The sequence below is a fragment of the Haliaeetus albicilla genome, chromosome 27 (genome assembly GCF_947461875.1).
Source record: "Haliaeetus albicilla chromosome 27, bHalAlb1.1, whole genome shotgun sequence".
Classification (NCBI taxonomy): Eukaryota; Metazoa; Chordata; class Aves; order Accipitriformes; family Accipitridae; genus Haliaeetus; species Haliaeetus albicilla.
The window spans coordinates 12,856,024-12,869,547 of record NC_091509.1 but is presented as its reverse complement, the minus strand read 5'-3'; the positions used below and the strand labels follow the sequence as shown (position 1 = coordinate 12,869,547).

The following is a 13,524-nucleotide window of genomic DNA, read 5'->3' as shown; positions in this document are numbered from 1 at the left end:
GTCCCTGTGTCACTTGTCCCCAGCGTGGGGGAACAGTGCCCCCTAGTGGGGTGACAACGCAGGACAGGAGACAGTGACAGTGCGGACAAGGGGGACAGCCCCTCGACACAGACCCTGCAGCCAGGGCCTTGCCATGGCCAAGGGGAAGGAGACAGGGGAAGGGAGAGAAGCTCACAGGAGAGCAGCTCAGCACCCCCCTTATTCCCCCACAGCAGCCACAGGCACCTTCATTATGGAAGAGGATTTATCAAAATTAGAAAAAACAACCACAGATACAAAAAAAAAGAAAAAAAAGAAAAAAAAAGCCCCAGCTGGGGAAACATCCCCCAACTTGCATCCCCCCACCCTCCCCTCACTGACCCAGTGCGGGGAAGGGACACGGGATGTCTGGGAGGGGAAGGGGCAGACTGTGCTCCCAGGGCTGCCCTCGCCACCAGCTGTTGGGGACAAGGGGACGGTCACATAGCTTATCACTGCTGGGGAGCCTGGCTAGAGCAGAGCTCCTCTCATGGGAGGCTCCTCAGCAGTCACCTTCAGTGACTGACTTTCTTTGGCCACTTGCGTTTGGAACAAGCCCCCCGTGCCTCAGAGAGGAGGCGGCAGCCCTCAGACGGGAGGGGGGCCCTGCTAGCATACCCCCACCCTCCCCAGCACACAAGCTGCTTTTTTACAAATGCTCCCAAGAGCAGCACGCACTCCACAGCCAAAGGTCACAGTGCTGCCAAGCAGGCAAGGAGGGGAGCCATCTCCTTACCCCGACCTATACTAACTAAGCACTCTCATGTCCCCGAGAGCAGGGAAGCGTTGCCTCGCCCGGTGCGGTTTCATTAGGAGTCATTGGGGAGCCCGAAGAGCTTGACGGTGCCTGCTTCCCGGCTGCTGTCGTATTTGCCATCTTTGTCATCACAGGCGAAGGCCAGCAGTGGCCTCTTCGGGTGCCAGGCCACTGTGAAGGTGGGGGACTCACACTGCACCTCCCAGAGCTTCTCTCCTGCATGGAAAAGGGGCCACGTCAGCCTGGAGAGCCTCCAGCCCTCTACTGCATGCTGCCCCGTAGCGCACACCAGAGCCAAGCACCTGCTGCTTCTCTCCCGCGTAGGGCAGAGGAGGAACAAACACTGCTTCAGCGCCTTTTAATCACCTGGTGACAAGGCACAGACATGACAGGCATGTCTACCACAGACTAACGAGGCAGAGGCTCCCCCTCACGGCGCTCTGCTCTATGCAACCAAGCTCTTCCTTAGCAGACTGATACTCCCAGTGCCCTCCCAGCTACACCAGCACTTCTCCATCGGATTCCCTCTTTGCCGTTCCCCAAAAGTCAAACCATTACCTGTCTCCACCTCTGCAATGTCAATGAAGTGATCTTCTGATGCTGATGCCAGCATCTTCCCATCATGGCTAAAGCTCAGCGTTCGCACAGGCCAGTCAAGCCTGCAGCAACAAAGCGAAGCAGACAGTGAGCCACCTCCTGCATGGTCACCGGTGAGGGGAGGCAAACAGCTTCGGGACAGCGCTACCTACCTTGAGAAGCACCTCACACACACCAGTTCATCCACATCCCAGAGGCTGACTAACGCGTCAGCACTGCCTGTGGCAAAGTACTTTCCCATGGGATCAAACTTGATGCAGATGCAGTTTGAAGGATGGGCGTTGATGGACTGAATGGGTTTCAGCTCTGGGTAGCTGCAGAGATGAAGGGAGAGGGCAGGACGCAGTGAGAGAAGCGTAGGGCTTGTCTACAAGCAGAGCAGGCATGAGGCACACTGGGACTGTGAGCAAACCAGACTGCTGCAAGGCCACAGTCTCAGAAGCCTTGAGTGCCAAGCAGCTCCAGGAAAGTTCATTCCCAGCAGAGGGGTGGGAATTGCTGGGCTGTGGGACTTGAGTTCCTCAAAAGCAGCAAAGGGGCTTGCAGACTGATGTCCGCTGCAGCCAGCCCCGCTAGCCTGCCCACCCACTGCCACGGGCACCTACCTGAGGATGTTGATGCAGCCGTTCCCATTAGTGAGGAAGAACATGTTGTTATCGTTGTTCCAGGAGATCTCATTCACCTCAAACTTGAATTGTTCCTCAGCTTTGGAGCGATGTGTCTTAGCGTCAATGAAAGTGACCACGTCATCCTTGTTCCCCACTGCAATGGTCTGTCCATCAGGGCTCCAACAGATGTTGATGTTCTCCCCTGGAGGGACAGAAAGGCAGCAGGTCCCGTTTCCACCCAACAATCCACAGCAGCCATAAGTTAAGCAGAGAGGTGGCTTTTATTCCTGACCCAAGGCCACAATCTGCTCCACTAACTCCGAACCACTCCCAAATGGGAAAGACTGTCAGGTCTGCAGTCTAATACACAAACCCTATACAGTAGCTGTCCAGCAAATACATACAGTTATTGAAAATTAAACTTGACAGAACCACAGCTTCAAGCCAATATGACTGCATCACTGCCCTTCCCATTTCAGTCAAGATGGGACCACAGCAACCACCAAACAAGGTCAACTCAAAGATCCTCTGAATCCAGTGATCTTCGAGATCCACAAAAAGCAGAGGCCAACAATAAACGCATATGAACGACAGTAAGAACAAGGCAGGTTTCTGTTTGCCATCTTACAGTGCCATTTCCAACCCCAACAATTCAAAATTGGAGATTTCCAAGAGCAGAGATAGTATCTGGGTTAACCAGCCCATAAATTCGAACAATCTCTTTCTGAATCCGCACAAACTTTTACTTCCACCATGGCGCTCTGCAAACATGTCTTTCCCTAGCCTCCAGCCTTGCAGCCCGCAGACTCCAGACACAAGTATGCAGGACATTTTAACAGTCAGCATCATGTATCAGTAGTTTCTCCAGTCCTGACACCAGAGTAAACCAGCCCTCACGTTCACTACTGCTTCTTACAGATCAGTGCAACACAAAGATGAAAGCAGTCAGCAAAGGTACCCCAATCACCAATACCCACAAGAAGGGTCCAAAGCACTGCACCACTGCACACAGGTCCCATGCAGCTGAGGTGCTGCTGGGACCCAACGGCCCTCCCGGGAAGGCAGGGACTCACCTTTGGTATTGACAGTGGCGATGCACTTGGTGGTGCGGACGTCCCAGATGCGGATGGTTTTATCCCCCGATGCCGTGACAAAGAGGTCAGGGTTGCTGGGGTGCCAGCAGAGCTGATCCACACTGTCCCCATGGCCCCGGTAATTGTTCTCCTTCACCTGGAGGAGGAGGACAGCCATTAACGGGAGAGATGAGTCTGGCTCTGCCCCCCCTCCTGTCCCGCATCCCAGTATACTGCACCCCACTCTGCTGCCGGTTACCGGATGGGGCGGAAGCCCAGCCCAGAACCCCACCGCCATTTCAGTCACCCACCGCCGGCCGGGATGGAGGAGCCCTCCCCACCTCCCCAGCCAGGCCCCAGCTCCACTCCCAGCTCCCTGGCACCGGCACTGGCCTATGGGGACCCTGGCGACACTCCTCTTCCCGGTACAGACCCAAGTCCCCGCTTCCAGGCCTGGTACCGACCACCGGGGCTACTGTTCGAGCCCGAGGTGGGGGGGGGGGGGGGTGTCCCTGGTACCAGCCCCAATCACCAGTCCCAGCCCAAGGGCTCCCGGGGCGCCCGGGTACCGGTCCGACTGGCCGTTCCAGGTGTCCCCGAACGGCCGCCGGAGGAACTCACCAGCCGATCCTTCTCGAGCAGGAAGACGCTGGCGGTCTTGTCGAAGGAGCCGGAGGCGAGGCGGCGGCCGCAGCAGCTCCAGGCCACCGAGTGCACCTTGGCGCCGTGGGCCGGGAACTCGCGGCTCCGGGTGTTGGCGCGGAACAGCTCCTGCATGGCCTGCACGTAGGGCGACAGCGCCATGGCGGCGGCGCCGCGCCGCGACCGGGAGGGCCGCCGCCACCACTGCCCCGCCCCGCCGCCGCGACTGACGCAGCTTCCGCCGACCCCCTAGGCCCGACCCGGCCCGAGCGCTGCCGCCGCCGGGACGGGACGGGACGGGGGGGACGACGACGGAGGAGGGGCGGAGCCGCCGTCCGCCGCGAAGATGGCCGACAGCGTCCTCCTCATAAGCAACTCGGATTCTGAGGGCAGCCGCTCGCCGCCGCCGCCGCCTCTCCGCCGTCGCTGTCGCCGCCCGCCGCCGCGGCGGCGCCCGCTGCCCCCCCCTGCGGTGAGTCGGCGGTCCCCCGGGGCGGGGCGGGGCCAGGCGGGGCGGGGCGGGGCCTCCCGCCGGGCGCGGCGCCGCCTGCCCCTCACAAAGATGGCGGCGCTTCCGCCGCGGCCGCAGAGCGCGGGCGGAGACGGGAGCCGCGCGGGGACAGAAAGCCTCGAGGGCCGTGGCGGCGCGCAGCCGGCCCGGAGCCCCGGCCGTGTTTTCCCGGGGAGCCCGGTTCCCCTCGGTCACGTCCCTCACAGGATAGTCCTGGCCCCAGCCACATCCCTCAAGGGATGCGGCCGTTCAGGGCAGGAGGCCACCGGCGAGGCACAGCCCCGGGGCGGGGGGGGGAATGGTTTGTCCACCCCACCCCCCCCCCCCCGGGCACCGTTGGCCCCGGTTCCGGTGCAGTTTTCAAACGCCGGGAGTTCCACAGCGTCCGGTGCGGCGGGGCCGGCTGGAGCCGGGGCAAGCCCTGGCCCTCCTCGGCTCCAGCGGCTTCCCGAGCAGGCGAGGCCTGCTGGGTTTTGCCGCCTCCCCAGGCTACATGCGGCCTCTCCTTGGGAGAGGCAGCAGGTCTGAGTCAGGGGAAAAAAAAAAAAATGGATTTAAACTGTCCACAAACCATTTTCCTGCTTTGAGACGCTGAGGGTTTTTTTTTTCCAAGAGTAAACAGTCTCTGACCCCTCCCGGGCACATCGAGATCCTGAGAAGCGCCGTGTCCTGCCTGCCAGCGGTGCAGACACAGCTGCCTTCCCCTGCCTGCTCCTGCTGCCCCTCGGACAGGTGCGTCCTTGGAGCTCCGGGTGCTGCATCACCTGGCGAGTCCTGGATGGGAGTCCCCAAAGTCTCGGGGCTGCTGTAGCTCTGGCTTGGTGCCATGAATGTGAAAGTAGCTCTGTTCCCTGCCGCTCGTGTCCACGTAGCGGGTGAGGTCGTGCCGCAAGGGGGGGGGGGGTGCCGAGGTTTGGATCCTGCGCTGCTCCTGCCAGCACCGGGCAGGAGCCCCTGGGATGGGGGACAGGAGCACTTGCTGCACTCCCCTTGCCCTCCCCAGGCACCGCAGCAGGGCTGGTATTACCCCATGCCAGGAGGGAGCTGGGCAGGCCAGGCCCACTCTGGGCCAAGGTGAGATGTGTTTGGAGCAGAGGACACGGCCGTTTGCCATAAGGAGCCCTAGGGGGAGTGGGGTGTTTGTCTCTGCCAGGAACGGGGAAGAAGAGCCCAGGTCAGGCTTGGGCTCAGTCATGCTGCTGGGGGACACTGACACCAGAGCTTGGGGCCACTACCCTGCAGACTGCCCCATCCCTTCAGCCAGGCAGTGGGGTCTTTGCCCCTGGTTTCTCTTCCTGAGCTGGTGCCAGTGAGCCCCTTTTCCCCCTTGGGCTGGGGCAACAGTGCCAACATAGCAGAGGTCCCTGGCAGGGGAGGACCAAGGCACCCAGGTGCCACCGTCACTGACAGCACTGGCCCCTCTGTCCCCGCAGGAGATCATCGATCTGACCTGTGAGGACACGAGCACAGACCCAGCACCGTGGAGCAGCTTCACCATCATTGACCTGACAGAGGACACATGCAGCCCTCCCCACACCACCAGCTGGGCTGACCAGGACCCTGGGCAGGTGCCTGCTGCCCCAGCAGCACACACATCCCATCCCCAGGTCTGCTTCACCACAAAGCAAGAAACGGAGTCAATGGCAGGACCAAGCCCTGCAGCACCCTGGCATGGTGCTCCCGCAGAGCCCAGTGCCACCACAGACACAGCAGAAAATGCAGAGAACTGCAGCTGCTTCTCTCCTGCCTCCAGCTGCCACAGCTCCTCCTGCAGCCCAGAGCAGAACTGCAGCACTACCACTTTTAACAGTGACTTGGGCTCCCTGGCCAGCATGCAGCTGGACTCAGACCTGCTGTCCCTGTCCCCTTCCAGCCTGGACAGCAGCAGCAGCTGGAGAGCCAGTGGCCCAGAGGAAGAGACTCCCCACCTCTGCCAGCAAAGGGAGCTCCCCCCGAGGCAGAGCTCTGCCCCAGCCATCCCCACAACCCCAGGGAAGGCCCGAGGGCCTTTGCTGGAAGCAGGCAACGTACTGCCACACAAAGCAGTCCAGCAAATGAACCCAACCAGGACCAAGGCTGACAACAAGGCCTGGCTGAACAAACTGCACTATTTCAGGAGAAGCGGAGTTCAGCACCTCTTCCTCCAAGGCGTAGCACCCAACAGGGAAACACAGCAGGTAAACGGGGTTCAGAACAGCCACTGCCAAGCCCAGTCGGAGCCTGCTCAGAGCAGCCCCTGTGATAGAGGATGGAGCAGGGCTGCCCCTGCTCCACTTCCCCTTTTGGGGGAAGTTTTGCCAGGCAGTTGGGATCTCTAGTTATTGCAGTTCCCTTCATGGTGGGCCCCACATCACAGCTGGGTTCCTCTGTGTCAGGGGAGCTGGCTTACACCCATTGTCTTGCCTTGTATGCAGCAGAAACCTGAGCTTATTCCCAGCGGGAAGCTGAGCATGGTGCGCACCACCATGGAGGAGAACTTCCAAGAGGGCACCTTGCATTTCCTGAGCGAGTTCGTCTCCCGCCAGCACTATCCCCCCAAAGAAATCATCTCCCACCTGATCAGACAGATCCTGTTGAATCCCCAGCAAGGGGAGATCCTGAAGGACACCTACATGCTGCTGATGAAGATCCAAATGTACGTGTTCCCTTTGCCACTGTGCCTTAGGGCTGGCTAGGTGCTCCCGGAGGCCTGCCCAGCGTAAAGGTTATTCTCCATGGTCCTCACTCACAGAACAGAGAGCAATTTCCCCTTATAACCCAGGATGATCCTCCTGCCCCTGCCTCCTGTTGTCAGCACAGGCACACCCAGGGCTGTCTGAGGGTGGGTCAGGGACAACCTGTGACACCAGGGAGCTCTCTAGGACAGAGGAGTGTGTTTGCCTTGCTCCTGAAGCACAGATCTCATTCTTCACAGCTGTGACATGGCAGAAACACCTTCCCTGGGCTGGAGGTGGCTGAAGCAGTTCCCCTGCTGCTCTCAGGGTTCCCGCAGAGGCACAATGTTTTGTGAGGCCACAGGCCCAGGAGTCCTGGGCCTCTCCACAGAGTAAAGCCCCAGTCAGGTTCTTCCAAAAAATGAACATGGTCAGGGGAGGAGAAAGGGAGAGGGCAAAGCTGGAGAGGAAAAGGCAGGGCAGACCCCTGAGTAAGTGGGGCTGGGGAAGGGCCAGAGGCTGCTGTGCCTCCAGACAGTCGGGCAGTTCAGCACAAATAGACAGTGCTGTCCTTGCAGGCTCCATCCAGCCAACACCGCCACAGTGGGATGGGACTGGACGCTGCTGAAATACATCATGGAGGACCAGGTACTTGGCACCGCGTATCTCACATCGGGCAGGGATCATCCAGTACGCAGTGCCTGAGGGTAAGCATTGCCCCAGGGCTTCGCATGGCCGTGCTCTGCTGCAGAATGGGCCAGTCCAACATGTTTTGTTTTATTGCAGCTGCTGAGGGCAGCAAGTGCCAGTTGGGTATCTCGCATTTATCCACAGTGCTCCCTAACCTGCTGCACAGCTGTAGGCAGGTTGTCTCATCTGAAGAGGGCACAGCAACAGATAAAGCCTCTGTGGGTCACAGCCCTAGCGCAATGGTAGAACAGGTCCAGCAATGCCCCTAGGGCATTGCCTGAACCAGGCAGCCCCTCCTGGAGCTACTCCTTAGTCATGTACCTCAGCCTATTCCCAAGACAGCCAAATTCCCTGGTGCTGCTTGCCGTGCAGCTCTGCCAGGCTCATACCACCTCCATCTGCCCTCAGGAGAAGCCCCCTGGCCGGCTCCTCTTCCTGCAGTACGTGGTGCAGACCCTGGAGGATGACTTCCAGCAGAACCTGAGGTTGCGCCTGCTGCAGAAGTCGATTGCCAAGAAAGTGCTTTCGTGTGACACGTGCTTCAACAATGTCAAGTAAGGGACACCTCCTCCTCCCTGTTATCTAACCAGATGTTGAGAGGCAGGGGCTCAAGGAACACTTGTTGAAACTCCAGGTCAGACTTCCACTTTCCAGGAAACAAGCTTGGGAGACAGAGGGAAGTGTAGGGCCCAAGTATAAAGAACAGGAGCAGGTTTACAAAAGCAAGCCACCAGAGATGATGCAAGGCTTTTCCAGCTGCAACCTAGCAGGCTTTTCCCAGGAATCGGGTCAGGTTTGCATTGCTCAGAATAGGACTGAGGAGGCAGTCCTGTTGACAAGCATATAAATCTGCTGCTCAACAGAGCTACTCCCTAACCTGTCCAAGCAAGTGGGACATATTCTTCATCCCCAGGGCCTTTCCTCAAGCTCCAAGTTGATCTAGAGGTCAGAATGCAGCAAAACCAGGCCCATCCCCATTAAAGTTCCTGTTTCTTCCCCACCAGGGAAGTGGTCGAATGGTTGGTCGCAGCAGTTACAGGAGTTGGGTTCTCCCAGCCCCAGGAGCAGCCGCAAGAAACTACATCCTCTTCAGCAGAAGCAAGGGCTGAACACAGTTCATCTGCGCTACAGCTGGCCAGCACTGACCAGGCAGAGGTGGCTCCACCAGCTTTCTTTGCCCAGAAGTAAGCATCAAAAGCCCTGGCATTATCATGCAGCCCACGTCCAGGAGAAGCCAGAGTCTCTCCCTGTCAGGTCAAGGAAGCCAGGCTGTACCTGTGACCAGTTTTGCTGATTCTCCTTTGGGGCAGACATAGACCTGGTGAGCAAGAGACTTCCTCACCTGGTAGGAAATTGGCTCAATAAGCATCCTCCTCTTGCATGTAGCATAAGGCTTGGAGCTCTTGGCCCACAGCTCAGGCTACCCTGGCTGCTCCACCAATACGCAGTACAGCAACCAAGACCTCCCAAGGGCCCATCTGGAGATTAAGCTCTGCTTCCAAGAGCATCAGATTCAAAAGCCACCAAGAGACACCAAATCTAGCCTGCTACGTTCCCCCATGTCCCTCACTGCAAGGCATGAGGCTGAACTAGGTGCCATCCCCCCTGCTTTACTTTGCAAGCCCAGGGGTAGTGTTTCCTCATGTTGACTGTCTCTCTAACCTAGGGTGGTGCTCCTGCTCCAGCGGATGTTGTCCATCGCAGTGGAAGTGGACAAATCTCCCAACTGCAGCTCCTGTAAGATCGCAGATGTGATATTCCCATTTATACTGAATATTCCCCTGAGGAGCCAAAGGTGAGAGAAACATGTGCAAGGCAGCATCTGCCTGTGTGAGCAATAGTCTTATTCCCAATTTACATCCAAGTCTGGATGCATAAAGTACCACAGAGTATAGAAAGACAAGCTCATTTATGACCCAGCCAGCAAGACCATGACTGTATCTCCCATGGAGATACATCACCAGCTGAATGCATCTACCCAGCTGCTGTGTTGCTGAGAACAGTGGATTCTCCCACTTGTTAAAGTTGCGGGACCTTAAAACTGTAAAGAAGGTCTGAAATGCAGCACTCTGCATCAGCACAGTCAACTACTGGCAAACTTCACTGATTCCCAGGTGCAACTGGGTAGCTCATCAGAAACACAATGCAGTTCCTACAGCTTTGCCTTGCCATCCTTTTGTTTGCTTCTCCAGGAAATGCAGTATCTCAAGCCAAAGCACAAGGGCCTAAGTGGCTGTAGCATAGGCACAAGACCACTAGACCCACAGACATTTCAAACCCATGTTTGCCAGCCCCACCAGGCAGCCCTTTCAGACCCTTTTAGCAGAACTCTTGAGTGCACACTGGGTCTGATCAAGCCAAACTGACTCTAACCAAGCTATCACTTCTCCCAGGACAGATCTCCTAGATCTGGCTGGCCACTGACCCCACTTCACACTTGGTTCGCTGTGCTCCTTGTGAGTCAGCAGGAATGGGTAACTTCCACACAGGCTGAAGGGCAGGGTGAAGTGAAGCAGATAAGCTTGCTTTGCAGACCGTAGCAACCTCAAATTGCCACAGGTCAGACCTAAGGACATAAACATATCCTTGGCCAAGCTGCATAACAAAGGTGTCTCTCACATCTGGTGGTTTTCCTTTCACTGCACTGCTGGGCAGCCCCTGCACCAGATCAGCACCAGCAAGACACCAGGAACATGCTAGAGCAGTTGTCCCTGGTCAGTCTATGCTGTCTGCCCTAGAGTAAATACCTTTGTCTTCCAGGGAAGCTTTCTTAAACACCATGGAGAGCCAGCTCCTGCGCTGCAAACTGCTAGAGCTGTTGTTCCAACACAGTTGTGACATGCCCACAACCTTGCCCTTGTCTCTGGCCAAGATCCTGTATTTCCTGAATCACTCCTCTGTGCTGCTGCAATACCAGGTATCCAGTCCAACCTCTCCTTTGCCTTGTTTTCTCTTGAAAAAACCTCTTCTAATAACCAAATACTGTCTCCTGTCATAGGATGAAACACCAACATGGCAAAGATGGGATGAGATGCTGCAGTACTTGAGTTTGCTGCTGATGAGTTACCAAAATGTAATACTGGGTAAGCAGCCTGTTCTGGCCTTAATAAACATGAGCTTATCAAAAAGCTGCAGTGGAACAGCCAAAGTACCCTTCCTCCTCTCTTCTCATCACTCTTGAACTCACAGCCACTGAGTCTTAGAACGATAATGTGCCTCCTTCCATGCTAGTAACTATTCCCAGCAGCCAGAGCAAAGAAGTGATGTTGCATCAAGCAGAGCACCCAGTTTGCTTTGCCAAGTTTAGCCCCTAAGAAACAGCCTACTTCCTAAAGGATTAATCCCAGCACTAGGAAGAACACAACAGGGTGCTTTGTACTCACTATTGTCTAAGCTGCACACACAGTGGGTGGAAGAATAGGGTGACTTAAGAGGAAAAGCAGAAGGCAAAGGGATGGTAAAGCCAGCGCACACTCAGCACTTAGACTGGGCAGGGAGCATCACCCACAATAGCCATGGAAGGAGCAGCATTTCTGACCCCAGGAGAGCAGCACAGTCATAAAACACTCCCTAAAACTCCCTAAACTTATTTTACCAAAAAATTCCTCAAGTCCTTTTCCCAACTTCAGCTGTTTTAGCCCAGGGTTAAGACTGTCATGGAAAATGCAGAGGAACCCACCATCGCATGTGCATAGAGTCTTACTCTCCCTGAAGCTCCAGACAATCACTACTGTTAAACTCTTTGGGGACTCTCCTTTGCAGCTGGACAGCTGTCCAGTCTGCCACTAGCATAGGAGAAAAGGATGCTACAAGCCCTGCCCCCTCCCCATTCCTTGGGTTCTCTCCACATGCAGACTGAGCTCCAGGAGGGGACAGTTCCGTCTTCCACCAGGCTAGTCTTGTGCAGAAGCATCAAGGATAACCATAAGAGGATCAGCACAGTTCCCAACCGCTCCTCACCACAGCGCAGCGCTGCCTGTGGCACACTGCGATCTGTCCCTGAACAGGTCAGGCAGCCCACTGTGTGTTGCTTCTCCCCACCAGCATTTCCTCTTGCAGACCACTTGCGGAGCTCACTCATCGACCGGATGGACTTGATCATTCAGAAAGCCAAGCCCAAGCTCCAGGACAGTGATGACATCAGCCATGTGGACATTCAACTTAAGATAGAGGACTTCATCAGCCGAATGCAGCAGGTCCTGGGGCAGCCTTTTCCCCTGCAGATCACAGAGAAGTTATCCATATTTCAGGAGTTGTTCCTCATTGTCACTGCTACCTGATGGAGACAACCACTGCAGCAGGGGGGACAGAGAGCTTCATGTTTCCTCTGTAAAACCCCACCAAAACCCCCATCTCATGCTGCGGTCTCAAGTGTCATATGTCATGGGGGTTTGTTTACACATTTCTTTGGAAAAATGTCTGGTTCACATGGTCTCAGAATTTCCTTTCAAACTTGCTTCATCCTACAGTTTTACAAGGCACTTTGTACACTTCTGAAAAATAAATTATTTTCATATTTGCTGAGACTCCATCTTGGTGCCAGCCCTGCCCAAAGGAAGTGCAGAGCTCTGTCAGCTGTATCTTGGGATAGCATTAGACTATTGCAGCCATAAACTGACAACAGTTCGCACAGCAAGCAAAATGCCAAAATACCCATTCGATATTTAGGAAAAGGTAATAATAACTGAGGAAAAAAGAGCAGGTGTGGGCTGCAGTGAGGGCGCTCACAGTGCAGAGATCCCCCAGCCATGCTGGTCAGTCCTCAGGAGAGGAACAGTTCTGTTCCAAATCAAATACATCTACATTACTTTGCCTAAGGTGATTAGCCTGTCAAGAGGGAGGACTGGCTAGCAGCATCAGCTGAAAAAGCTGCACCTCTTCCAGAATGCACTGAAGTGTCTGCAGTGCCGGCAGGCATGTGTATTATGATGAATATTCAATTCAAATACACTGCCATCAAATCAAACCACAGCTGAGATCAGAGAGCAATTAGGCATTTCTATGGAAAATCTCAGACAGTTCAGAAGCAACAGAGGCTGAGAGTGGGAGAAAGGCTCCTGTAGCTGCCCACTACCCCTTTATCTGTCCCTGTGGTAGGCAACCCTTAGCAGGGTCCTAATCAGGAGACCAGAGCCTACAAGCATTGAGCAGCACAGTCATGGCCAGGAATGGAGTAGTCCTGATGTTACTGCTGCACAGTGAGGCCTCATCCAGAAGCCTGGTTTCAGTTAGCCCAGAACACTTTGGAAGGGTCTGACCTGGGGCTCACAGGTTTGCTCCTTGTTCTTTAGGAAGCCTCTTCCCAACTGCCAGATGTAGAACAAACCACTTGCCTGCATGACATTGCCCCTCTAATCCAGGGATAAGCCATCCAGGGAAAAGTGAAGAAGTCTGGTTTGGGAGTAGTAGCCAGAAGCGTTCCCAACAGTGCAAACTCCACCTACTCCCTGCTCTAGAAAGCTGCTCTTCCTGCATGATATGCTCATCCAGGTATATTTTCCAGTTAGGTCCTTTTAACTGGATTAGATCTCTATCATTAGACTAGAAAAGCAGCTGCATTCCAGCAAGAGGACCAGTTATGGATGTTATTTTCTGGTATGTTGGACATAACCCCAAGAACGACGACAGAGTAGAATATCACACCAAGACACCACACTTTAACCCCAGCTTTTCCAAACTAAACTATGAGATCAGCCTGTGCAACCAAGGCCTGCAGCAGCAGCCTGTACCAGAGTACATGGGTGCTTCAGGATCTATTTCATCACTTTTAGTTCTGCTAACACTCCAGGAGCACAAAAACCACCAGTGTTCAGCTGAGACACCCCCAGCCCAGGAGAACAAGTACTGCTCTATCAGCAGTACTTTGGCAACTACAAATGCCGCAACCGCACTCAAACCAGAATTTTTCAGAGGCAGGCAAAGCAGAGATGGCCACACCACTGGGAGCTGGGCACCTCTAGACAAATACCAGCCT

At 55.6% G+C, this 13,524-nt stretch overlaps 2 protein-coding genes across 5 annotated transcripts; one reads left to right on the top strand and one right to left on the bottom strand.

Annotated features, from left to right (window-relative positions):
* Positions 1-226: 226 nt before the first annotated feature.
* On the bottom strand, positions 227-3,985 carry THOC3 (THO complex subunit 3). The gene is made up of 6 exons (XM_069772686.1): positions 3,675-3,985; positions 3,054-3,210; positions 1,978-2,182; positions 1,525-1,686; positions 1,334-1,434; positions 227-991 (listed from the first exon to the last, which is right to left on the bottom strand). Exons 1-6 carry the CDS (start codon positions 3,855-3,857, stop codon positions 828-830), a joined length of 972 nt encoding a protein of 323 aa, XP_069628787.1. The 5' UTR covers positions 3,858-3,985; the 3' UTR covers positions 227-827.
* A 47-nt stretch (positions 3,986-4,032) lies between these two features.
* Positions 4,033-12,069, top strand: SIMC1 (SUMO interacting motifs containing 1). 4 transcript variants are annotated; one of them, XM_069772685.1, is made up of 11 exons: positions 4,034-4,167; positions 4,820-4,938; positions 5,640-6,383; positions 6,621-6,841; positions 7,439-7,508; positions 7,959-8,104; positions 8,555-8,734; positions 9,217-9,345; positions 10,311-10,467; positions 10,549-10,633; positions 11,595-12,069. In XM_069772685.1, the coding sequence occupies exons 3-11, from the start codon at positions 5,847-5,849 to the stop codon at positions 11,828-11,830; spliced, it is 1,761 nt and encodes a 586-aa protein (XP_069628786.1). In that variant the 5' UTR covers positions 4,034-4,167; positions 4,820-4,938; positions 5,640-5,846; the 3' UTR covers positions 11,831-12,069. The 4 variants fall into 4 exon arrangements, with proteins under 4 accessions (XP_069628784.1, XP_069628785.1, XP_069628783.1 ...); XM_069772683.1 differs by lacking the exon at positions 4,820-4,938 and having other exon boundaries at positions 4,033-4,167; positions 6,624-6,841; XM_069772684.1 differs by lacking the exon at positions 4,820-4,938 and having other exon boundaries at positions 4,033-4,167; positions 11,610-12,069.
* Positions 12,070-13,524: the final 1,455 nt, after the last annotated feature.